The 24,418-nt window shown below is 40.5% G+C and overlaps 4 protein-coding genes and 1 long non-coding RNA gene across 27 annotated transcripts; 3 read left to right on the top strand and 2 right to left on the bottom strand.

Annotated features, from left to right (window-relative positions):
* Positions 1-450: 450 nt before the first annotated feature.
* On the top strand, positions 451-2,990 carry LOC132195666 (uncharacterized). Of its 2 annotated transcripts, none has more exons than XM_059617813.1 (8): positions 451-621; positions 826-1,020; positions 1,077-1,328; positions 1,378-1,505; positions 1,557-1,723; positions 1,805-1,884; positions 1,937-2,151; positions 2,210-2,990. In XM_059617813.1, the coding sequence occupies exons 2-8, from the start codon at positions 883-885 to the stop codon at positions 2,460-2,462; spliced, it is 1,233 nt and encodes a 410-aa protein (XP_059473796.1). In that variant the 5' UTR covers positions 451-621; positions 826-882; the 3' UTR covers positions 2,463-2,990. The 2 variants fall into 2 exon arrangements, with proteins under 2 accessions (XP_059473796.1, XP_059473795.1); XM_059617812.1 differs by having other exon boundaries at positions 786-1,020.
* A 450-nt stretch (positions 2,991-3,440) lies between these two features.
* Positions 3,441-6,446, top strand: LOC132195681 (SET and MYND domain-containing protein 4-like). The gene is made up of 4 exons (XM_059617841.1): positions 3,441-3,706; positions 4,061-4,719; positions 4,786-4,922; positions 5,177-6,446. The coding sequence occupies exons 2-4, from the start codon at positions 4,131-4,133 to the stop codon at positions 6,254-6,256; spliced, it is 1,806 nt and encodes a 601-aa protein (XP_059473824.1). The 5' UTR covers positions 3,441-3,706; positions 4,061-4,130; the 3' UTR covers positions 6,257-6,446.
* Positions 6,447-6,744: 298 nt separating this feature from the next.
* On the bottom strand, positions 6,745-10,498 carry LOC132195647 (uncharacterized). 18 transcript variants are annotated; one of them, XR_009441677.1, is made up of 11 exons: positions 10,014-10,490; positions 9,594-9,957; positions 9,112-9,322; positions 8,782-9,015; positions 8,471-8,725; positions 8,294-8,421; positions 8,173-8,242; positions 8,042-8,122; positions 7,432-7,988; positions 7,227-7,375; positions 6,745-7,181 (listed from the first exon to the last, which is right to left on the bottom strand). It is a non-coding gene; the product is annotated as an uncharacterized LOC132195647 (long non-coding RNA). The 18 variants fall into 18 exon arrangements; XR_009441676.1 differs by having other exon boundaries at positions 7,432-7,984; positions 8,042-8,110; XR_009441672.1 differs by having other exon boundaries at positions 7,432-8,242; positions 10,014-10,243; positions 10,387-10,498.
* A 125-nt stretch (positions 10,499-10,623) lies between these two features.
* Positions 10,624-13,589, top strand: LOC132195635 (uncharacterized). Its single transcript, XM_059617760.1, has 7 exons — positions 10,624-10,751; positions 10,942-11,118; positions 11,275-11,387; positions 11,497-11,791; positions 11,851-12,093; positions 12,233-12,353; positions 12,413-13,589. The coding sequence occupies exons 1-7, from the start codon at positions 10,712-10,714 to the stop codon at positions 13,113-13,115; spliced, it is 1,692 nt and encodes a 563-aa protein (XP_059473743.1). The 5' UTR covers positions 10,624-10,711; the 3' UTR covers positions 13,116-13,589.
* Positions 13,590-13,666: 77 nt separating this feature from the next.
* LOC132195637 (uncharacterized) lies at positions 13,667-16,339 on the bottom strand. 5 transcript variants are annotated; one of them, XR_009441656.1, is made up of 9 exons: positions 16,174-16,339; positions 15,960-16,114; positions 15,799-15,911; positions 15,522-15,737; positions 15,105-15,465; positions 14,753-15,027; positions 14,492-14,671; positions 14,196-14,431; positions 13,667-14,142 (listed from the first exon to the last, which is right to left on the bottom strand). XR_009441656.1 is itself a non-coding variant. In XM_059617761.1 (3 exons), exons 2-3 carry the CDS (start codon positions 14,418-14,420, stop codon positions 13,897-13,899), a joined length of 471 nt encoding a protein of 156 aa, XP_059473744.1. In that variant the 5' UTR covers positions 14,421-14,431; positions 14,492-14,738; the 3' UTR covers positions 13,667-13,896. The 5 variants fall into 5 exon arrangements, 1 of the variants encoding a protein (XP_059473744.1); XR_009441655.1 differs by having other exon boundaries at positions 15,799-15,859; XR_009441654.1 differs by having other exon boundaries at positions 15,799-16,114.
* Between the last annotated feature and the right edge of the window lie 8,079 nt (positions 16,340-24,418).

Here is a 24,418-nt window from a genome sequence, read left to right as displayed (position 1 = left end):
ATGGTCGTTGGAATTTCCCGGAATTTCCGTCCTCTGGCCAAATTTATGAAAGATGCGGAGAGAAAAAGCGATGTCGGTGTCGATGACTTAATTCTTGCAAGGAGCGACTTCTTTGTGTCTGTGCCACACAAGTTTGGCGTCTGGCCTGTGTCCGGCCTGCGTGTGGCCTGCGTATGACCTGCGTCCGGCGTCTGCTTGGTCTGTCTGCTCACTCTACTTCACTCTGCTCTCTGCTGTTTCCCGGCTTAGACTTGTTAGTTTGGCAATGCTTGCATGAAACGTCGTGAGATGGAGCGGCAGTCGTGATCGTGAAATAATGAGAATAATTGACCATTGACGTTTTATTGGTGGATTTGGTGGAATGTGATCTGAGTTTAACAGGTTTGAGAGGTTTGATCACTTTGATCACGTTGACGCAGGAAAAAAGGAGAAATTAAGTAATGAAAGACAAGCACAAGCGCCACAAGCAGACGCAGCAAGAAAGAGAAGAGACAGAAGAGTGACGAGGAGCGACACGTCATATGAGACAGAACAAAACGAAACGAGTCGAATTAGTCGACTCGAAACACGTCAACACTCGCTCGGCTCGCTCATTTGCGTTAGCATGATAAGCGTAATTATGTACGTACATAATTATATTAATATGACTGCAATTTCATTAGAGAGATCATGAAAACGTGTACAGTTCTAATGTTTCCATCGTTTTTATTTGCACCTGCTTAATAACGTATACATAGATTCAAAAATTATTAACAATTTTTTGTGTGTTTAAACAATGTTGGCAGGTATTTTCGATAATAATTATATCTTCATACACATCTGTAGCGATTGATCGACAATTTGGAGCTACAATTAAAGAAGGTGAATATAGAAAAGAACAAAATGTCGTCAAACAAAGATCGAGGAAAAGAAACCGGCGCAAGAAAGGAAGAAAATGCAGAGGCCGAGATCGATTCGCCCAGTTTTCCGGATCTCCACCATCGTCTTGTCCTCATGCTCAGGGAACTTCAAGAAAAAAGGGTATGTACTTTTTTTATTTTGTGAAAGATAATCATTTTAATTGGGAAACATTTCAGGTTGTGCACACATTGGATCAGAGAGAAATGAGCAGAATGACGATGAAAAGCAACGAGCAGGAGCGAATGCTCGAGTGCGAACGAAGATCTCTGTCCGGTCTGCAAGTGCAACTGGACTTTCATTCTCAAAGTGTCCGAAAGAAGGACGCAGAGTTGGAAACTTCTGTCCAGAAGGCACTCAGATTGGAGGTCCAGTTGTCTCTTGCCAAGCAGGAAATTGGTGTTCTCCGAGCAGAGTCCCACAAATTAGAGGTGATTTTTTATTTATTTTGCCAGCAATTTTACTTTGACACCTTTTTAGGTTCAAATTCTGGAGTTGACACAAAAAGCAGCGAGTCTTGAGACAAGGATGATTCAGTTTGCCAATTTCAACGAATCCTGTGGAGGCTTTCAAGACAAAGTTAAATTTTATCTTGCATCGTCTGAACAGTGAGATTAGAATTTGTATAAATGACTGATTTTGATACTCGAATTGTGCAGTGAATTGTCTTCGCTGAGAAAAGAAGTTTGCCGAGTTCAAGATGATGTTGAAAAGTGTTGTAAGCAAGCTGTGGGTTTTGATGCCTCAGTTGAGATGTTTGAGACTCTGCAGAAAAGTCATCTGATTGAATATGACAAATTGCGGAATGTCTTGGTAGAAAAGCAAAGTACACATTTTGTTGCCTTAGTTCTCGATTATAGTAATTAAGATAAGTATTTTTTTTGCATAATAAAAGTCCACTTTTCAGAATGTATTGATGGTCTTCAAAAAAATATGCTACTATCGAAAAACACTGATAAACCAAATGAAAGCAGTTTGACAAAAGAGGTTTAACTATTATAAACGTTTCATAAACTTATTTTATATAATGGATTTTCAGCTTGTTTGTCAAATCAAAACCTTAGAGAAAAGTCTTGCAAGTGAGAAAATGGTCTCGAAACAACTGAAAGACATTCTGAGCAAAGCTGTTCAGTCGCAGGAGATTCTCCAAAAGCTTGAATCAGAGACAAATTCTAAGCTGAGTCTTGCAGAGGCAAAGTTAGCTGCCGGCAAAGCCAGCGAAGACGTTTCGAAGCAAGAAATAATTGACCTCAAGTTTATATTGAATATTTTCTATATAGCTTTGGAGCTTATTTGTTAATTTGTTTTATAGAAATGAGTTGAAGCAGCTGCAGATTTCCTCAAAGAAAGCCCCAACTGATGAAAAGTCAGTCCAAACCGACAAGCAAGAAATTTCATCCGAGGCGCAGAGCACAAACAACGTCAAAGTTGCAGAGGAATGTCCTGAAAAAGTGGTAACAGATTCTGCCAGGAACTTGGACGAAGTAAAAAGACAGTTCCATTCTGCTCTAACCACTTCAGGAGATGACTGGAGTAAATACTCCGACGTGTTGACCACCAAATGAAGAAAATTTGAAGTAATTTGCAGACAGTCCAATCCAAAGCTTATCTTTTAATGCTTTTAATTAATTCTACATAGGAAATGTTTAAGGTCTGATTGATAAAATGCATGAATTTATTTCAAAACATTTCATTTATTATGTACAATATGTGAATTGAATGAAATTATTTAACCTAACCACTGAGACCGATATTGTGAATATGTTCAATAATACGCCATAAATGGGTTACATCTGAATATTATATGTATTGAACTCCTGAATGTATTTAATAGATTAGAAGATTACCTTAGATTTCTTTTACGATGGGCTGATCACAATTAAGGCTTCTATCCGATGCAAAAAATAAAATATTATGTAACAAAAAGAGGGAAATGAAAATTCCATTTGTTTGTCTTTTGTTCATTTTATTTATATTTCATTTGTGAGCTTATAATTCGGAGTGGGTTTAATTTGATGTGAAGCAGATGTGAAGGATAGCATTTATCTAGAAAACCTGTTTTAAATAATTGTCAAATAAATCATATAAGCGTCCACACTTTGGTTTTTAAGACGTGAAATCACCCTGAAGAAATTTCATACATAAGTGTCTTTGTTTTGAAAAGGACGTCAACAGGAATCCATTCATAAAGATCTTATAAAAATCATGAAAAATTTAAAAGAATTCTTTTATTTTATTTTATTAATTTTTACATTTGTCGATATTATATCGGATATAATATTTCTCTTTATGTCAGACTTAAGCGTAAAAGAAGCAGAGAACTTTTTAATAATTCCATGTAAATAGAACATATAAATTTAAATTCGCACATCAAAAACTTAAAATTGTTTATGTAGTGTGATAATTTTCTCTTGAGAGAAATTGTGTGTTGCCATGGAAACGAGTAGCACGGCCTATAGGCTTGGCAACGGTGCGCTGCGGAGAAGGCCGAGAGGGGGTGGGGGTTGTGCTGGCGCTGGCAGGAGCGAAAGAAGCCTGCCCTGGTTCATACAAGTTTGTGCAAAAGTGTGCACGATTCTCAACAAAAATCACACCCTTCGACAGTGTGACGACCCGTAAGATTTTGCACACCACAAAGGCACAAAAACGGAGAGCGTCGGTTTCGGCCATCTTGCACGTTTGCTTCGGCATAGAGTGTCCTACTTCGGCATTTTGCCGCGCACACCCAATTCGGACGGGCCGGGACGGTAAAAAAAAGTTGGACGAGACTGTTGCGGCGGCCGCAGACGTTTGCAAAAATTTCAATAGGGTAGGTTATCTAAGGAGATTTTGGTGTCTGGTTTTTAGTGGCGTTTCCACTCGCGCCGCAAAAACGATCAGGTTAATCAAATCGGCGAATGTGTTGAACGAAAAAGTTAAAATTTGGTTTCATTTGATAAAAAGGGTATTATTCGGAACATGAGAAGTATCTCAATTTTTAAATTTAAAGCCGGCCTTTTTCCTACTTTCAACTTTCATCTCACAATAATTAATTCAGAGAATTTGTGAGTTAAAATTAAATGGAGATCATCAGATCAGCAGAAGTGCCATAAAAACAGAAACCATTTGTTCGATAAGCAATTCCTTTTAATATTATCTAAAATTTACCTTTTCATATCCTCAGGTGAAACCTCGCTTGTCTCTTGTGTGCAGGACGCTCTGCTGCTATATATTTGTGCTTTTCTGGACAAAAAATGCTGAAAGGTGAGCAGATCAGACATGGAGGGCTCCCTCTCGGACTGATTGATCCGGACAAGTTGAGGAACCTGGGCAACGAGTTCTTCCAGGCCGGCGACTACTGGAACGCGGTGTCCCATTACACCAAGAGCCTCGCCAGGGCTGCTGCCGGCAGCGAACTGCGTGGCCTGGCCTACGCCAACCGAAGCGCAGTCCTGCTTTGCCTGGGCTACTACGACGAGTGCATCAGCGACGCCAAATTCGCTCTGCAGAACAACTACCCTGATAATTTGGCTTACAAACTGCACCTGAGAATGGCCACCTGCTACAAGGCTCAGGGTCAGCAAACTGAAGCCGAAGTGCACATGCAGGCGGTTATGCGGCTGTTTGAGGATCAGCAAATGGAGTCGGCAGCCTTTGAGCGCATCAAAGGCCAATTCGCAGAACGTCACCAGCCAAAGTTGCCGCGAATCAGAGTAGAGTACCTTGAACCTCCTCCTCTGTGCTGCGGACCACATCCCCAGGACTCGTCCATTTCGTCAGCTCTCGACATAAAGCTTATTGGCCAGAAATTGTCATTGGTGGCCAACAGGAATATTAACACCGGTATAATTATTTTGAATGATCTGTTTGCTGAAATTGATTTTAAAATGCTCTTTTATTATTGCATAGGTGACGTTCTGCTGATTGAGGAACCAAAGCTCGTGGTCAACCATTGCCACATGAATGGAGGTGATCCAAGTTGGATCCACTGCAGTCGCTGCCTCAAGGTTTGTGTAAACCTCCAGCCTTGCCAGACCTGCTCTCAGGTAAATTTGATTTTCATTAGATTATTGTTTCTTCATATATATCCCAAATCGAAATCTTAAATACACTGCTTTTGAGTTTTAAATTTAATGTAGCATCATTTGTCAGATTCAAATTTAATTCTGCAAAACCAATAAAACTCAAATAATACCAGATTATAGAAATTATGAGATAATTTCAAATTCCTATTTTATGCCTCACCGTATTTATTATCGAAGCATGAATATATGTCTTATTTTTCCCATTTGTGTTCCAGGCTCTTTATTGTAGTGAGACGTGTGTATCTGAAGCCTGGGAAAACTACCACAAGAATGAGTGCATGGTGAAGAAAGAGATCGTTGAGAAGCTTATCAGCGGGAAAATCAACACATCACACCCTGTTGGATTCATCGCCGCAGTCAATTATTCTTTTGCCATGATTTCGAAATACGGCCTTGAAACATGCATCAACTATTTTGTTGAAAATGCCGACCATTCTAGCACACCGCAGGAACTCAGAGACTTGATGCAAATTGAAGGATGTGAAATGGGTGATTTAGCATACGGTGAACCATTCCAGGCTGGCATTCGGAGAGTCACTAAATCTAAATCTTTGGGCTTATCTTCTGCTCAGAAACCAGCACTTTTCAAATTTTTGGTGAAATCTGCTAAGATCCTGTTTGGGGGGCACATTAATAGGCACCTGATGCTCACTGAGATGTCTCTAGTTGGTGGGGAACTTTGTGCCGATCCTTCTGGTCTTATCAACATTGCTTTTGGTATTTACCCCAAAACATCCAGGCTGATTTCAACTTGTGATTCCAACACTTTCTGTCATTATTATCAGAAAACTTTGGTTCTTCGAGCCTCGCGACCAATTTCTGTTGGCGAAAATGTCTCGATCACTACAAGGGGCATGAAGTACTCGGTGGCTCCACTAGAAGAGCGCAAGGCTGTTTACTGCTCACTGTTTGGTCGCTCTTTCAGGTGCCATTGCAGAGCTTGCATAGAGGATTGGCCGGAGTCAAAAAACCTAACCACCTGCCACGAGTTCGTCACTTGCAATGACAAATTCAAAAGATTTCTCTGTCCCAAATTTGAGGCAAACATTAGGCAGCCAATGCATTTATTCCGTGGAAAACTGCACCTTTCCAAACTTTCTCCTGAGAACTTGACACTGTGCCAACAAATTCAGCAATTGTACGTTGACCAACGAAAGGATGATCAGCAGTATAATAATGTGTCTGATTTTCTCTATATTTATTTTCATGTCCATGTTAAAAAGTATTTGAAGGAGAGTGGCACCAATGCAAAACCTAAGCAGTTGGATCATTTCATCCCCTGCAAGGTATTCTAATTTTTGTGCTGATTTTTTAATAGAATATTAATGTCCTGCTCAATATTGATGCAATTGTAAAAAAATTATAGCTGTAAAATTTGATTCAACTTATTCTATAAATTAAGCATTTTATTTTAAGTATTTCTTATATATTGGCTTGAGGATTTGTTATTCATTTATGTGCGCTGCTTCTAAAAATAAATTGACTTTAAATAATGCTGTACCAATTTTGTTCTTCAACCCAAAATTTGCAACTTATCGCTTAAGAAGAAATGAACTTGACTGCTTAAATTCATTTACAATGAAGCAAAAAGCTTAATTTCACAAATAACAATTTCGCATTTTGTAAGATCTAAAGATCTTGTAATAAAAAGTCACAGAATTTTAATCGAAACCAAAGCTCACAATGTTGACTTTCGCAAGATGAATTGAAGTGTGAATACTAGTATAATTGAAACACACGGATCTTCTTTTGTTATAAAATTTATTATTAAACCCTTAGAGAATCAAATTTATTTACAGAAAAATGAGGACATTGCTAAATATGTAATTAAATTACATTTTTCCTGCATCAAATAATTGTTGTGAAAAAAGCTTCTCATAATGAAATCGTAGGTGTCAAGGAGTTCTTATATTCTAAATACATTCAGGTGTTTAATACATTTGTTTTAGATGTTAAATTTTAATTGTATTGTCCTAGTAAAAATACTAACATTAAGATTATAATCTGAAGCAAAGAGAAATCCTAAAAATCCATTCAATTCTATGGAGCGAAGGAAATGTTGTTCCTGATGAGGCTCTGCAAGCATTGTCCGCTTCCATCTTCTTTCTTACCCTCTTCTTGGGCACCTATTTTTCCACCAGCACTGGCGGACTCAGTTTCTCTTCCCTGTACTGCAGCCACTGCTTCCTCAGCATCCACTTCCTCTCCTCCTCACTTTCCCTGATCAAATTCAATGAATTTTCCATTAACAGAAATGACACTCACATTTCATTGCAGGATTTCTTCTTTTTGCCCTCCTCGTCAGTGTCAAAGTCAAGGAACAAGTTGTCCACTTCGTCCTCGTCTTCATTGGAACTAGCACAAAAGCCATCCTTTCACCCTCAAACAAGTCCTCTTTGTAGTCCAGCGAAGGACTAATTTAATCCACATTTCATTCATTTGGTCTTAAAGACATTTTAGGAAGACTTACGCAAAGCAAGACATGTAGCTTGGCCAGAGCAGCAGCGAGAAAAACCTCTGCATGAAAAGGGACACGGCTTCTTCAGGATTGGCAATTCACGAGAGCCTTTGCCATTCTGCTCAGGACGGGCGTCTTCGTCAACTAAAGAAAAATATATAAAAATTTGGTAAAATGAATTGAGACCTTCATATTGTAATCCAAATCAGGTGGGTTCCAGGTCAAGTCAGCCCTGGTGAAAACTCCCTTGAGGTGTAGGTTGGCACCTCCCTCTTATCCTCCAGGCTCATGGGCAAAATGTTGCGCTCTTCCAGAAGAGTCGTTCTGAGGAATCAATTGAGTGACACTCGTCTTGCCACAGTCCCAGCCCACTTTGAAACGCAGCATCCGCAGCTGGCGGTACACGTTGAGGATGCTGTAGTAGTCGGGGTCAGTGGCCGCGGCCTTGACCATCCGCTGCTTGCAAAAGACCTGGTGCAGCTCAAAGTGCAGGGCGTTTTTCTTTTTTCCCTTCCGACCGACCCTTTAAGCCTTCTGGGCATCAGAAGCAAACTTGACCACATTCCTGGCTTTGTATTAAATCTTGATATTTTTTCTCTTATTTCACAAGAGCAGAACGTACATTTAAATGAAGTTCGCATTTGTGTGGCCACTTATTTCTTTAAATTCTTCTTTACATTTATATTAGCATCTACACAAAAAACTGAAGCAACTAAAGGTATTCTTTTTCCACCAGAAGGTATCAAAACCCACAGCTTGCTTACAACACTTTTCAACATAATCTTGAACTCGGCAAACTTCTTTCCTCAGCGAAGACAATTCCCTGCACAATTCGAGTATCAAAATCAGTCATTTATACAAATTCTAATCTCACTGTTCAGACGATGAAAGATAAAATTTAACTTTGTCTTGAAAGCCTCCGCAGGATTCGTTGAAATTGGCAAACTGAATCATCCTTGTCTCAAGACTCGCTGCTTTTTGTGTCAACTTCAGAATTTGAACCTAAAAAGGTGTCAAAGTAAAATTGCTGGCAAAATAAATAAAAAATCACCTCTAATTTGTGGGACTCTGCTCGGAGAACACCAATTTCCTGCTTGGCAAGAGACAACTGGACCTCCAGTCTGAGTGCCTTCTGGACAGAAGTTTCCAACTCGGCGTCCTTCTTTCGGACACTTTGAGAATGAAAGTCCAGTTGTACTAGCAGTCCGGACGAGAGATCTTTGCTCACCCTCGAGCATTTGCTCCTGCTTGTCGCTTTTCATCATCATTCTACTGATTTCCCTCTGATCTAATGAATGCGCAAAACCTGAAGTATTTTCAAATTGCAATGATAATTTCTTTTTAAATAAAATCAAAATCTACCCTTTCTTCTTGAAGTTCTCTGAGAATGAGGACAAGACAATGGTGGAGATCCGGAAAAATGGGCGAATCGATCTCGGCCTCTGCATTTTCTTCCTTTCTTGCGCCGGTTTCAATTCCTCTCGTTCTTGTTTGACGACATTTTGCTTGTCAATGTATACCTATATGTGATATACCTTTGCAGCTTCTAATTCTTGATCATTCACTTCAGATGTTTAAGAAGTAATAATAAAATACCTGCCAACATTATGTCAAGCACATATAAAAATGCTCATTACGGATAAAAGGAATTTAAAAAATATTTGATGTTGAAATCAGTAATAAAGGAAATACCTTCTTTTCCGGAGTAATGAATTTTCCTTTCTGCAGATTCTTGACAGTGGATTCGAGTTTCTTGTCATCGGCGCCACTCCAAACCTCCCTGAACTTGTTCAGAATGCTTAATTTGGTAGTGCAGGAAGCACTGGTACATGGATGAGCGTTTGCCACTCATTTCGGCACTGACGGCCGCCCAGTTTTGAAAACTGTACTTGCTCGCAGCAAACTAAATAAAAAATATTCACGTAATTAAATTAATACCTTCCATCGTGGGAAAAATCTATGAGTAAAGCAGCATCACAGCCAGAGACTTAAACTGAGAGTGGAATTGAGGTCACAATTCTTCGATTTTACATTTCTATTTATGCCATTAATTGGCGTAGGTGAAGCAGTTTCTCTACATTTCAAACAATACTGCAGAGATTTGTCATTTATAAAATATCTAATAATCAATCTAGTCGATTTTTTGTTATCTAAAAGAAGTTCTCACAAATTACCCTCAAGAGATCATTTTCATGTTTGGTCCAGGCCGTCCTCTCCAGGGTGAGGACCAAGCACTGCTTCCACATGGCTTGCAGCTCGAGTGGCGAACGCTGACCTTTGAATTCGGTGACCGAAATGCGGCACCAGTCGTGCTCAGCCTTTTGGTCGCTGAGCTTGTCAAAAAGGGCTTCGCCACTCATTTGCTGGATCTGCTCGTTGATCTCGGCAATGCGCACATCGGCGGTGAGGGCCGACGACAAGTTTGCTTTCCTCTCCACTTTCTGCTGGTCCACCTTTTGGCCACCAAAGGCCTCCGCAGGGCACCCAGGGCCACTTTGCGCAAGGTCACCTCCAACAGCTTCATCTCCCAGTGCTGCCCTGTTTATAAAATCTTACAGTTAGTAAAAAAGGTGATTTTTTTCCAATTGTATAACATTTCTTAAGAGCCTCGAGATTGGCGAAGTCCAGAAAGCCCTCCTGCTCCATTTTCACTTGGTCGGAGTTCTTGCCGGGCGAAAACTTCTTCATGTCCTTGAAGTATGGCGACCCTAATAATTCTTGATTGACCTGTACGACCGGTCAAGTGTCCTCGAACGCCTCGGCACTTTGGAACTTGAGTTTCAGATCAGCTAGTGGCGGCCTTTAAGGCCTTTTTCCCCAACAACTAAAAAAAGAGAGTTCAAAAATGGCAAACACATAATTTTCTCCGCAGGCACTACTGCCATAAATTCGATTAATTCTTCAGTTCTTCTTAAGATTATCGATTTTCTCTTGCAACAAATTCTCGTTGCCGTCGGCGGCAGAAACCTGTCTTTGCTCAGGCATAGCGATATTATCGACCGTGGTCCCAAAAATGTAAGAAAAGACGCAATTTGCGCCGTTGTTATTGAAGCAAAAATTGTGGTTGCGTCTTCGTTTTATTATGCAATTTGAACCTGCCGCCTAAAGTGCGGAGAGGGGAACGCTGGAGGCAAAAAGGGCTGGAGGCTCAACACCCTCTCCTCGTTCCCTCTGCCGCTGGCCTGTGCTGCCCTCTGTCCGTACGCCAGCGACTCACCACTGTCAACAGGCCTTTTGTGGATTCTCGCACATTTTCCCCTAATTTTGCAGCTTTTTCCAGACTCCAGAGACAATGGATCGACTGGATCGAGGGTGGTTAAAATCGTTTAAAGGTCAGTATTTTCTGTTCCGCGTTTAACACGTAATCATAAATTATGCGTATGCAATATTATAATCTTCAATCCCAACTTTTTGCCATTGAATATAAAATGGGGCGAAAAACATATTATATGTTAATACTGCATAAATATTTGAAAGCAGAGTGCATTTAATTACGTTAATGTGTTCTATTTTACTTTGCAGTTGCAGTGCTGAGCTCTGAAAGCACCAGGGTGCTTTCCATGGAAGCCAGCACTGTCAACAACTTGCAGCTGAATGAAGCCCCGTTGCAATTGCTGGCCTTGCGGGAAGTTGTTTCCCTGTTTTTGAATCCAGAAAGAGCTGAGCGATATTTGAGCCGAGAGCTACTGATGACTTTGAGTAAGATATTATTTGAAATAATTACATTTTCGTTTGTTATTATTTGAACATTTTATTTTATACTTGAACAAAGAAACATATTAATAAGTCATGAGGAAATTTAAAAAAATGTTTGTTTATAGAGCCATCTAAATAAAAAATTATAACATTTTGCAGCTGATGAGTCCAAAACGGAGGTCCTGGCCAGGCTCTCAAAATTGGTTCCGAAGTTTGGATTTGACTTGAAAACTTTTAAATCTGTGCTGCCTTCTGCCAACGGACGGCTGCAGGTTTGTAATTTGCATATATACAATTGTTCTGAATAATTGGTTTCAATTATTGATTAATCGGATACTAAGACACAAATTATCTCAGAAGCTGAAAAATAAATTATTACAGACTTATGATTTCAACCAGTCTGCAAAGTTGCTGCCGCCAGTGGGACTGGTTGAGCTTTTGATCAACAAAGAGCTCGAGGAGATTGACTTGGTTTTACTTGCGAAGTGCAGCGATGAGGAGATTCTACGATTTTGGCAGCGACTCTCTGATCATTCTGTTAATCTGCAAGAAATCAGAAACGCGAATGTATTTCTCAGTTGTGAGACACCCCTGGACAACCTGGCAATAACCAACTGCATCATCAGATTGAGGAACCTGAAATATCTCGACGCCTCAATGTGCTGCCTGAGTGACAGTATGTTTTGAATATAATCTTTAAATAATAATTAATGAGTCATTAATCGTTCTTTTTAGACAATCTTGGCCTGGTAGTGAAGTGTTGCAAAAGTCTGCAAACAATTTGCATGCAAAGGTCAGCCAACTTCACCACCAAAGGAGTGGAACATTTGAAGAAGCTGCCAAATCTCAAAGAGATCTTTATTGGCAGCGACTACTTTAAACAAATGACCCACGCTGAGCTGGAGAAAGCGGCAAACATTCAAGTTCTTTTTGAAAAGCTGCCCAGATTGAAAGTCCTCTGCAGTCTTGCAAAATTAGGTATTTATTTAAATAAAGTTTTTTTCCTAAAATGATCAGTTTCTATACAGAAATCATTTATTTAAGCAATAAATGTTTTAATTTTCAACACTAGAAAGTCTATTGAATTGTTTTATATGTGCATTTTATAATTTTCCAGAGTACCCCCACTTTTACGAAGGGCGTATGCAAGAGGAGGGAGTAACTATTACATTGCTGCCCAAACTGGAAACTTGCTACGACTTGGAGGTTGTTTACCACGTTGCTGGACAAGTCCACAGGTACAAAATTAAATGTTAATATTCAAATAGTCACTTTTACATGTCGCATTTTCAAACAGATTGCCTGAGCTTCTGCCGAATGTGAAGTCCGTTTTCATCAACTACACCCGGAATGAAGCTATTATTAGCCCTGAAATTTTGGTGAAAATGGAGCACTTAGAAATGCTACTTTTATCTGGGAGAGACCACGGTCGCCTTTCACTCCATTCCCTTCAATCAGTTGGCCCACGTCTGAACCAACTGACGTTGCTGCGAATGAGTTTCGCAATCGACGTCTACGAAGTGCTCGACTTGTGCCCCAATGTGGCAAACTTGACAATTGAAGGAGACCTCTCTTCTAACAAAAAACCTTCCAAGCCATGGAAAGGCCACGAGAGAGTTGAGAAAATCTGCCTCGCCTCAGGAGATGTGTTCCTTTCATGCGAAATGGTCTACTGGGAAGTTCTACTTGGCTCACCTCGTCTTAAGACGGTCTGCTTGTACAATCTTGTTTTCACTGATCCTGGGCCCATCGACGAGTTGTTCTATGAGAGATTGACAGCGTTCGGCAGCTGCTTCCTCATTGGATCCCAGCAAGCTTTGGAATGCCACAACCAATTCATGCGGAGTGTTCTCGAGTCTCCAAATTTGAAGAAGTTTGTCTGCTCTGTCCGAGGAAATCGCTTGCAGGAGACCTCGGGGCTTACACTGGCTGATGTCCTCGGGGACAGCAAGTGCTTGTGGAGGAATGCAAGTCCATTCGACGTTCTCTCCGATAATTGACTTATAATTTCTTTTCGGCTGTGAGACATGATAAGCTTGTTGAACACCCAATCAGTGCCCTGAGAAGACAAAGAAATTGGAAGACAGCTCTAATTTGCTCACTTTTCTGTCTTCTCCGTCCTTGAGCTCTTCTCGGATCTGCTCCTCAGCTGGTTCCCCATCTACCTGGCCAATTGCGGCTCTTTTCCTTGTCTGGTGCAGCTCTATTCTGCACTTAAATTTCAATGTTTCATTCATGGTTCAAGAGCGAGCTTTTACTCGACAACCTCTTTCAACAGCCAATTAAACACCCGTCTTGTTTTTTTTTTTTATGTGCGGATCACAAAGAAAATGTAACTCTCTCTCCTATAATTTGAATGATAATAATTCCCATATAATTGTACTCAACATTAAGGACTCCGAAATTAATGTAACTGCTCAAAATAAAGTTTTATTTTTGTTGATTGGACAGAAAATTCTTATTCTTTTTTATTTGTCTGAATACTATTTTCGTATTAATCGGTGCGCAAAAGATATGAAAGGAAACAAATTGTCACATGAAAGATATTTTGTTTTATTTATATCACAAAAGATAAATCCTCTACACATGCAAAAAGATCTTCACACTTGTGATTTTGTTCTTATCAGAAATACTTTTCTTTATTTGTGCTAAATGCAAAATAAAACCGAACAACAAAATGCACTTTTATTGCTTTTTCACCAGGAAGTTCTGCAATTCTCACATTCACTCTGATGAGATTCAGCAAAAGTTTCTAACAATGTAACAAAAGCCACAGCTTTGCTAACAACACTTTTCAACATCATCTTGAACTCGGCACACTTCTTTTCTCAGCGAAGACAATTCCCTGCACAATTCAAGTGAATAAAAGTCATTATAAATTTTCTCATCATGATTTTCCTTTTCAGACAATGAAAGATAAAATTTAACTTTGTCTTGAAAGCCTCCGCAGGATTCGTTGAAATTGGCAAACTGAATCATCCTTGTCTCAAGACTCGCTGCTTTCTGCGTCAACTCCAGAATTTGAACCTGCAAAAGAGTCAAAGTAAAGTTTGCTTGCCAAATAAATAAAAAAATCACACCTCTAATTTGTGGGACTCTGCTCGGAGAACACCGATTTCCTGCTTGGCATGAGACAACTGGACCTCCAGTCTGAGCGCCTTCTGGACAGAAGTTTCCAACTCTGCGTCCGTCTTTCGGACACTTTGAGAATGAAAGTCCAGTTGCACTTGCAGACCGGACAGAGATCTTCGTTCACACTCGAGCATTCGCTCCTGCTCGTTGCTTTTCATGGTCATTCTGCTCATTTCCCTCTGATCTATTGAAGTATTTTCAAAATGGCAATGATAATTTCTTTTAAAATAAAATTAAAATCTACCCTTTCTTCTTGAAGTTCTCTGAACATGAGGACAAGACAATGGTGGAGATCTGGAAAACTGGGCGAATCGATCTCGGCCTCTGCATTAATTTCTTTTCTTCCTCTTTTTTAAATCTATTCCTCGGTCTTTGTTTGACGGCATTTTGTTCTTGTCTATATAAACCTCTGCATCTTCAAATTCTTGATCAATCACATCAGATTTTTATGAAGTTTTAATACACACAAATTCCAAATAATGACAATGAAATGTAATAAAAATACCTTTTGCCACAGAATGAATTTTCCTTTTTGCAGGCTCTTGACGGCGCTTTTGAGTTTCTTGTCATCGGCGCCACTCCAATCTTTCCTGAACTTGTTCAGAATGCATTGGAAGTGCCGGAAGCACTGGTACATGGAGCGTTTAATTGCCACTCACTTAAACACTGACGGCCGCCCAATTTTTGAAAATGTTCTTGCTCTCGATCGCGGTTAAAATTTAACCATTTTCCATGGCAATTAGTGAAGCAGGGTCACTCCATGCCAGCCACACGCTGTAACTATATCAAATTGCATAAAATAAAATTGGCATAATCTTGTGCGATTAACTGTGTAAAAGAAAACTCTTGAATTTTACCTCTACGAAGGCTGATTTCTGTGATTGGTCCGTCCTCTTTGGGGTGAGGACCAAGCACTGCTTCCACATTGCTCGCAGCTCGAGTGGGGAACGCTGACCTTCGAATTCGGTGACCGAAATGCGGCACCAGTCGTGCTCAGCCTCTTGGTCGCTGAGCTTGTCAAAAAGGGCTTCGCCACTCATTTGCTGGATCTGCTCGTTGATCTCGGCAATGCGCACATCGGCGGTGAGGGCCGACGACAAGTTTGCTTTCCTCTCCACTTTCTGCTGGTCCACCTTTTGGCCACCAAAGGCCTCCGCAGGGCACCCAGGGCCACTTTGCGCAAGGTCACCTCCAACAGCTTCATCTCCCAGTGCTGCCCTGTTTATAAAATCTTACAGTTAGTAAAAAAGGTGATTTTTTTCCAATTGTATAACATTTCTTAAGAGCCTCGAGATTGGCGAAGTCCAGAAAGCCCTCCTGCTCCATTTTCACTTGGTCGGAGTTCTTGCCGGGCGAAAACTTCTTCATGTCCTTGAAGTATGGCGACCCTAATAATTCTTGATTGACCTGTACGACCGGTCAGTGTCCTCGAACGCCTCAGCACTTTGGATTTTGAGTTTCAGATCAGCGGTGGCCTTTTTCCCCAACAACTGAAAAGAGAGTTCAAAAATGGCAAATCAAAAGCTATTAAAAGTTCCAAATTTCTCAGACCCTTGCACTCCCGATGCCCATCCTCATGCTCGAATACTCCTCGATAACTTTCTTCAGGGCACTGCTGGTACATGACGTAAAATTTGCATAAATGATGCATTAAATGCGCACCACTTTCAAAATAAGCTGATTTTAGGAACTAATAGTAGTATGTATTGTACCTGCTGAAAGCCAAGTTAATAGCCAAAATCCAAATTGTACTTTTTTTGCTGCACGCTTCAGGTCTTCAAGCTGGCGAGAGAAGATCCAGAATGGCTTCAAAATGTCGAGTTTTTGTGCACTAGCAATTTAGAATTTAGACGCACAATCTCAAGGCCTATTGCAATGGCAAAAAGTGGAAGTTAAATCGGCAAAACGTTAGCTAAGCGTAAATACCAACACGATTACAGTCGTCGTGGTCCTCGGATGCAGCGCAAACGTGTTGAATCGTGTCTCGCTTTGTCGGAGCCTCGCTTCGACGTGAGATTTTTTTACAATATATATGTAATTTTGCGATATTTTCCTTTCATGATGCGTGACGCGTGTCGTTGCGTGCAACAAAGTTGCGTGCATTGCATTATTTTGATTCCCAATTCGCAGGTTGGAAGGTGCTGCCACCTCATGACAGACAATAGCACCGAATAGCACTATCTGCACGATACATCGGTGGTGGCGCGAATATTGAGGGCTTTGGTCGTCTCCAGTGGCAGTGGCTTGTGGAATGTGGAGCGTGCGCGCTTAAGCCCCATCCCGGACTGGGGCTCCGCGGCCCACAGGGCGATATCATTGAAGAAGCGCGGTCCAGTTCGGCGGCGCAGTCTACCTTTCCCCATAAGACCAATGTTAAATTGGGCCGCGGCCCATCGGGGTTGGGCCCGACTGCCCGTGGGCCCAGTCCGGGCCTCGGGTGACTCCAAGCGGATTTTTCTTCGGGGGAACCTGCGTGATTTCTCATGCTGGGACTGCGAGTGAAGGGTTGAAAGTCGGCCGGGGGCCGCAGGATTTCGTGTTGAGAAGGGTACACTTTGCACCTGTTGTATGCAAAAGCGTTTAATACAAAATCTTTTTTTGGCTAAGTGTAAGTGGAGCGTTGATAAATATATAGCGAAATATAGCAGATCATTGGTTTGAATAATTATTCAACTTTAATTATTGGTTCAATGGGGCATTTAACAGCACAGGGAACAAGCACACCTGGTCTATTAAATTATAGAATAAATAAATAAATAAAAATATCAGAATTTTTTGCTAAATCGAACCGCGGAATGCGGGGTGGAACTGGGGGAAGATGGGATTGAAAATTGAAAGTGATGCGGCCGATGCTGCTGTACGAGTAACAAAAAAAGATACAAATTGTTCGGTAATGTTATAGTACGCGCGACGTGATTCCCAAAATCCCTGATTTCAGTTGGCATCACTTGCATTACGTCGCGCGTTTAATAGTGGTTTTACGTCGCGCATACAATAATGGTTTTACGTCGCGCGCTCAATACTGGTGGCGGTGTAATTTTTAAGGAAACCGATTATTCCATCGATACCTCCACAACATGTTTCTTTTCCTACAATCTTAATTAAGGGGACTGCTAGGAAGAATAGGGGCCCTTGGGATGGGTTCAGAATGGGGCAAGACGACCTCCGGAGGGCCGTGCGCACCCTTATAGCACGCGCGACGGGCCGTAAATCCAGTGAGGGGCAAAGCGAACTCCGGAGGGCGCTTTTCACCATCGTAAGAGACGCGACGCATGGTTATAGTACGCGCGACGCATGCTTATAGTACGCGCGACGCATGCTTATAGGAGGCGCGACGCACGACTAATTAATTATTATAAAAGGTGTTGCACGCGGCCGGAGTTGTGGGCGCCCCACGAACCGGCAACTCGGAGGTGGGCAACCCCCAAGATTAATTTTTGCAGAAGCCGCGAGCGAGGGGTGGAGGCGCAGCGAGGTCGAGGACGTGGGGAAGGCCGTGCGGAGGGCGAGGACAAAAGGGCGGCTGTGTTCATGAGGGGGCTCCGCAGGAGCTCCCTCACGAACCCCGCCCTTTTGTCCCGCCCGGAGCCGGCCTTCACCACGTTCTCGGGCGAGCGCGCCTCCAGCCCGAAGCTCGCAAACCCACAACGGAGTTGCTTACAAAAGGAATTGTCTGCAAAAAGGGCTTGGAAAGCAAAAAGTGTGTTGCCCACAACTCCCTTTGCAGACAACACCTTTTGTGGGCAACTCCGTAGTGGGTTTGCGAGCTTCGGGCTGGAGGCGCGCTCGCCCGAGAACGTGGTGAAGGCCGGCTCCGGGCGGGACAAAAGGGCGGGGTTCGTGAGGGGGCTCCTGCGGAGCCCCCTCATGAACACAGCCAAAAAAAAAGGGCTTTTGTCCTCGCCCTCCGCACGGCCTTCCCCACGTCCTCGACCTCGCTGCGCCTCCACCCCTCGCTCGCGGCTTCTGCAAAAATTAATCTTGGGGGTTGCCCACCTCCGAGTTGCCGGTTCGTGGGGCGCCCACAACTCCGGCCGCGTGCAACACCTTTTATAATAATTAATTAGTCGTGCGTCGCGCCTCCTATAAGCATGCGTCGCGCGTACTATAAGCATGCGTCGCGCGTACTATAAGCATGCGACCATGCGTCGCGCCTCTTACGATGGTGAAAAGCGCCCTCCGGAGTTCGCTTTGCCCCTCACTGGATTTACGGCCCGTCGCGCGTGCTATAAACATACGTCGCGCCTGCTATAAGGGTGCGCAATTGTTCGAACGTGGCCCGTTAGATTGGCACAGTAATTCATGGAACTGAACAGGCCATCGATGTTTATTGTTTGGCTAACTAAGGATTATATTGAATAAGCAGATCGATTTATAGATTGAATGTTATTTACAACACATAACGCGCAAGCTGAAAGTAAACTATTACATAGACTTTAAAATGAAATGCTTTGAGGTTTGCGCGCTGTGAGCGATTGCTCAAAATAATGGGAAGAAAAAATTGAACGCAGAGTGCAAATCTTCATATTGCTCTGAAATATTTTCAATATAAAAAAGGAAAACGAACGGTACATTCACACGAGTCTGAATCATTAAGGGACAGTAAAATGTTGCACGAGTAAATTTCTGTGTACACAATGATTTTTCACAGTTATTATCAAGCGGATCACCCACAAGAGAAAAGAATATCCTTTATTAACATAAATCCATCATTCATATCATTTTATAGTGATATTAGTGTCATTTCAAATTTAATTATTATTGTTGAATATTTTTCCAAATTGTTACATCACATTGTTTACAAACAAATTGTTGAAAAACATTTATTTTGGAAAACAAAATTCGGACGCGAGGCGTTGCGCGAGGCGTTTTCTTACCGCGTCGTCAAACCGTGGAATGACACGCCACCCGCCTTAAAAGACTGTACCGCGGCACAGTTTCCAGCGCTGTGCAAGGCGTATCTGTGGCTAAAACTTGATCCGTAGCCCCCCTGCCCAATGGCTCTAGCGGCCGGTGCGCTCTTCTTCGAAGGAGAGTGCGCCCTGCTTTAGCAAGTTGTTTGCTAGCGAAGAGCCATTTCTCCATTCACCCCTCTAACCAACATTCTTTACATGTATTTTCAGTGTTTTATGTTTTATATTGTGTATTGACTTGATGTAATTAAGATGTTGTGCTTTTCTATTGTATCTGAATGGAGAATAAATAAATAAATAAAGAAAAAAAAGAAATTGTTGGACAAAACGGCACCACCACTAGCTATGGACATTAGAAGCTGGATTGGTCGAGACGCCATTTTTCCATTTCAAGACCCCGGGCCGCCTGGGGTCTTGAAACCGAAAAATGGCGTCTCGACCAATCCAGCTTCTAATGTCCATACCACTAGCAAGAATTTTGCTAAAACTTCCGAGGCCAAAAAGACCCCATCCGCCGCAGTGAGCCTCGGCACTGATCACAAAGTTTGCCACAAGTGGGCCTTGCACAGGGTAGGGAACTGTTCCACCGGGCAGGTTTTCAGAGCGTCCGGAAGGGCATTCCAGGGCCCGACGACCCTGAAGGAGAAGGCGTCCTCGGCAAACTTGCTCCGGACATCGGCAGGCTGCAGTTTTTTCGGGCCCAGAGGGTCATCTGATCGGAGGGGATTAAATAATGAATCAGACAAGTCATAAAGACTGTCTGGAGAGGATATTTGAGAAAAAAAATTATGCATTTAATAATATTCTCAGTAAACAGTGCTCAAATGATTTGCAAAATAATTTGGATTTTTGAGGGGCTCTGTGGACAAAAGGTAAAATTTCATTCAATCCCTAGTTACTTGTTGCGTAATTCTCAGTATTATAGCTGGAATTTTGAGTATATGAAAGAAAATTTATTGAGAGAAATAGATCAATATGCACACACCCAACCAACTCCAGACTTCTCACAGCTCTTGCTTAAGAGCAGTGACAGCTCTAAGCTCAGAGCTGCCGCAGCTCCAAGAGAACGTCATGAGAAATTGTTAGAGCAGTGACTGCTCTATCGCAACGTTATGGACAAATTTGTAGAGCTATCACAGCTCTATGAAATTTCCCATAACGTTAAATTAGGTGTAGGGGTGTAGCAGTTCTAAACTTCGTTGGGTGCATGAACAAATATTAAAGTATACATTATACATCACAGATACATCACATTTTATTAATTCCTTTGAGGGAACGAGAAAAAAAGAGGGGAAAATTTCTTTTGTTGTTTGCTCAATTTTAAAAACAACACTATATCCACTTTGTGTGAATGTGAATATAATAAAGACCTAAAATATTTGGAAGTTAAAATTAAAAATAAAATTTTAGTTGAGGTTCATAAGATAATTTTATGCCAATATTTCACATGCGGAGCAAATTAATACCATGAATAATTAATTAATAAATTATCATCATCAGACATTTATTAGACACTTTCGTGTACAACATACAGTATATACCAGATATAATACAATATTTTTTTTTGCTTAAAATAAATTTTTAATATAAAATTACATATATAATAATTTATTTTTTGTTTTTTTTTTGCTCTTTCAGACAAAGTAAGATTATTTGCGCTACATTCAAATAAATGATATAATCCGTTTTACATCCGCACTTTTCACATTCACAGTCTTTATTTATATCAGTATGGAAAGTTTTATTTTTGCAGAGTAGAAAGTGGAAACCGTGCACTGCGTAACTCGTTTTTACATGTCTGTTCGCAAAGTGCGCTCTTGTTTCCAGCTCGGGTTTGTCATTGCGGAAGTATCAAGAATTTTGGATTAAAATTCTCGACTATTGACAAATAGCCCTCAATTTAAAAATTGAGAAAATGTTACCTCTCTAAAAATTACCATAACTATTTATAATGAATGCACTTTTCTAAAAATAAAAATAAAACATGTCTAGACAAACTGTGCACCGCGAAAGTGCTAAAACTGAAAGAGAGCAGCTCAGTGCTCATTTTTAAAAATTAAAAAAAAAATGCGATTTCAGACGAGCATCATAAAGCAAAAGGACGAAGACTGAAAGAATGCGGCGCCTTTCAAAATTCACGGCCATGAAATTAAAGCCCTAATTTAAAATAAACAAAATAATCATTTTAAAGGGTCATTTTTAAAAATTTGTAAAAAGTATCGTCTAAGATTTTTTGGGAAAATTGAAGCGGGAAATAGAGTGCAAAGCGGAGTCTTTTGAAATTTGCGATTATTTCAAACAGAGGTCATTTTTAAAAATTAAAAAAAAATTCCGCTTTGAGACGTGCATTGCACCGCGAAACGTCTAAAACGCAAAGAGAGCGGCGCCTTTCAAAATTAAAGATTATTCAATCAGAGCTCATTTTTAAAAATTAAATAAAAAATTCCGCTTTGAGACGTGCATTGCACCGCGAAACGTCTAAAACGCAAAGAGAGCGGCGCCTTTCAAAATTAAAGACTATTCAATCAGAGCTCATTTTTAAAAATTGAAAAAATGTCTCCTCTAAGCATTTTTGGAAAATTGAAGCGGTAAAAAGAGAACAAAGCGGAGTCTTGTGAAATTTACGATTATTTCAAACAGAGGTCATTTTTAAAAATTGGTAAAAAGTATCGTCTAAGATTTTTTGGAAAACTGAAGCGGGAAATAGAGTGCAAAGCGGAGTCGTTTGAAATTAAAGACTATTCAATGAGAGCTCATTTTAAAAAAAATCCGCTTATCAGGAGTCACTCGTAAGTTAAACGACTAAAATGGAAGCAAAGCGGGCGCCTTTCAAAATTCTCGACTATACTAAATTAAAGCACTTTTTTAAAAATAAAAAAAAAATTCCGCTTTCAAAAAACTATAAGTAAATCTCGGTCAATAATATAACTGACAATGAGTATGATAGCAAAATTGAAAATATTGAATTTTCCAGAGTTTTTAGAAATTAACGTGATTATCGAGTTTTATTAAAAGATCTTCATTTTCCTGAGTAGTTAATTTGACGGCACGTATAAGTTTTGGCCACAATGTACGATTTCATTAAGTCAGTTGGAAGAACGAAAATAGAGTTCTGTTTAAACGTTTTACATTCAAAAATCTTACTGCTCGAGCGGCACGAATAAATTTGCGATCAATTATAAAATAGCGCGGCTAGCAAAGTGCAACGCAAACATCGCGCACGAGTTGCACAAATTAAATGATTGGAATTGGAAAGCAATTTGGGATTGGCCGAGCAAACAAATGGCGAAATAATCGGCGCTGCTGATCTCATCACACAATGCGCAGTGGGTGCTGCCGCTCGCATATGTAATTTAAATGCATGTTTATTATGGGCAGGACCGAGAGTTGGCCGAGAGGACTATGCAAGTCACCAGAGTCAATATTGACCGAGCGCAGGACCACCAACCCGCGCGCACTCTTTATGCAGAGACTAAATAATTATTCCTCACGGTTCATTGCCAAACAGGCTCCCATGTATAGACCCAAGTCTCCTAAGCTCTTCAAGTCTCTCTTCCATACCGATAATGCAAAGAAGGGGTGCGGGCAACAATAAACTCTCTCGCTACATAGTACATAGACCTAGGGAGACTATTCGGAGATAAAAAGATTTTTATTTAAGCCAACTTTAACAGTTATTTTATAGAAATTGTGATTAATATCCTTTTTTATTCGCACTTTATTGAGCTCAATTGAAGCACAATTGAAAAATTTGTAAAAAAATTAAAAGATAATTTTTTTAATTCAAGGGTTTCTTTCAAGGCCTGTATCTCAGCAACGGCTGGACCAAATTTAAAAAAAAATTTCAATGAAATTGCTCAAAATAAAGTCAATTTTGGTTTTCTTGGATTAAAAATCAATTAATACAGCGTTTCGCTCAAATTTTTTAATTTTTTTGAAAATATTTTTTATAAAGCTGGTATTTTGGAAACCAATAAAATTCTAAAATTTCAAACAAAACATTTATTAGAAAAAACATATTTTTGCGGTCATTTTCATTATCAATTTTTCAAATTCGGACTATTAGTTACCGAGCTACAGACCTTTTTGCAATACTTTACTCAACATCAAATTACGGCAATTTTGGCCTTGAAAACTAAATTTATATCTTTTTATAAGTTCAAAATCCACTTTTTTTTCATCCTAAAAATTAACAAAGGTAATTTTTTTAAATTATTTTAAATTTGGATAATTTTTTACCCAAAAAATATTAGTTTTTCTTCACTTTAATTCGATTCAACATAATTAAGTTTAATTTTAATGTCCATTAGTAATTTTCCATCAACATTTTTTCACTTGGCAAGCGCCAGACACTCAAAATTAAGTCCAAGGAAATCGCTGTGCATTTTACCCTCTCCTGTAAAATTGAGTTTGATGTATTTAGCCAATTTGCGCGCTGACCAACTAGGTATTTAGCCAGATTGAAAGCACTTGCAGCAAAATACACCTTAATGAGTGTTTTTAGATATGAAGAATCTCTTGACTCATCGCGCGCCTTTCGTAAATAAAACCAAAGGAGAATGGATTGATTTTTGCGTGGCCCATAAACGCGCGACCCGTAATTGCAGGTCTATATATTATTGCATTGAGAGCGGACGCGGGGATTACGAGCAAATAAGCAAATAAAGTGCAGCTCGAACGCACTCGAAATTCGGAGAGAGCGCGCGCGGGGGTCGGGAAAACTCCCCCGCGGCCGCCGAAGCTCGCTCGCTTGAATAAATACGCAAATCATAAAGCTGCATTCATGATTCGGAAATTAATCCCGCGCGCATGCACACGTTTAGCCTGGCACAAAGGTGGAGCAAATAAAATAATAATAATACGGCGGCAGCGAACAAAAGTCGAATTTAATTGCTTGTTTGCTCCCTCGCCTTTTGTTCCCTTCCGCGGAGGTTAATTGCTTCAAAAATAATAATGCCTCCGCACACGCTCGCGCACGGTGCACAAGTTTCGTCAACTAAATCTTTGAAAGTCATTAATTTTGAGGACGTTTTATTTAAAACGTGGCCATGCAGAAAAGTAAGTATTATGCGCTCTAATAAATTAGAGTTGATTTATAAGGTATACAAAGATTTTTTTTCTTCAAATAATTGCGTGCAGTAAAAAAACTGATGAAGAAAATAAAAAGCAAAACCTTTTCAATTTTAAATAATTTAATTTACGAGAGCTAAAAATAGGACAAATGCATTCAGGACAAAAGTGAGAGTCTACAGTTTTAA

The sequence above is a fragment of the Neocloeon triangulifer genome, unplaced genomic scaffold (assembly GCF_031216515.1).
Source record: "Neocloeon triangulifer isolate White Clay Creek 2 clone unplaced genomic scaffold, ASM3121651v1 ptg000010l, whole genome shotgun sequence".
In the NCBI taxonomy this organism is placed as follows: Eukaryota; Metazoa; Arthropoda; class Insecta; order Ephemeroptera; family Baetidae; genus Neocloeon; species Neocloeon triangulifer.
Note: the sequence above shows the minus strand (reverse complement) of the source record. Positions and strands in the feature narration are given on the sequence as shown.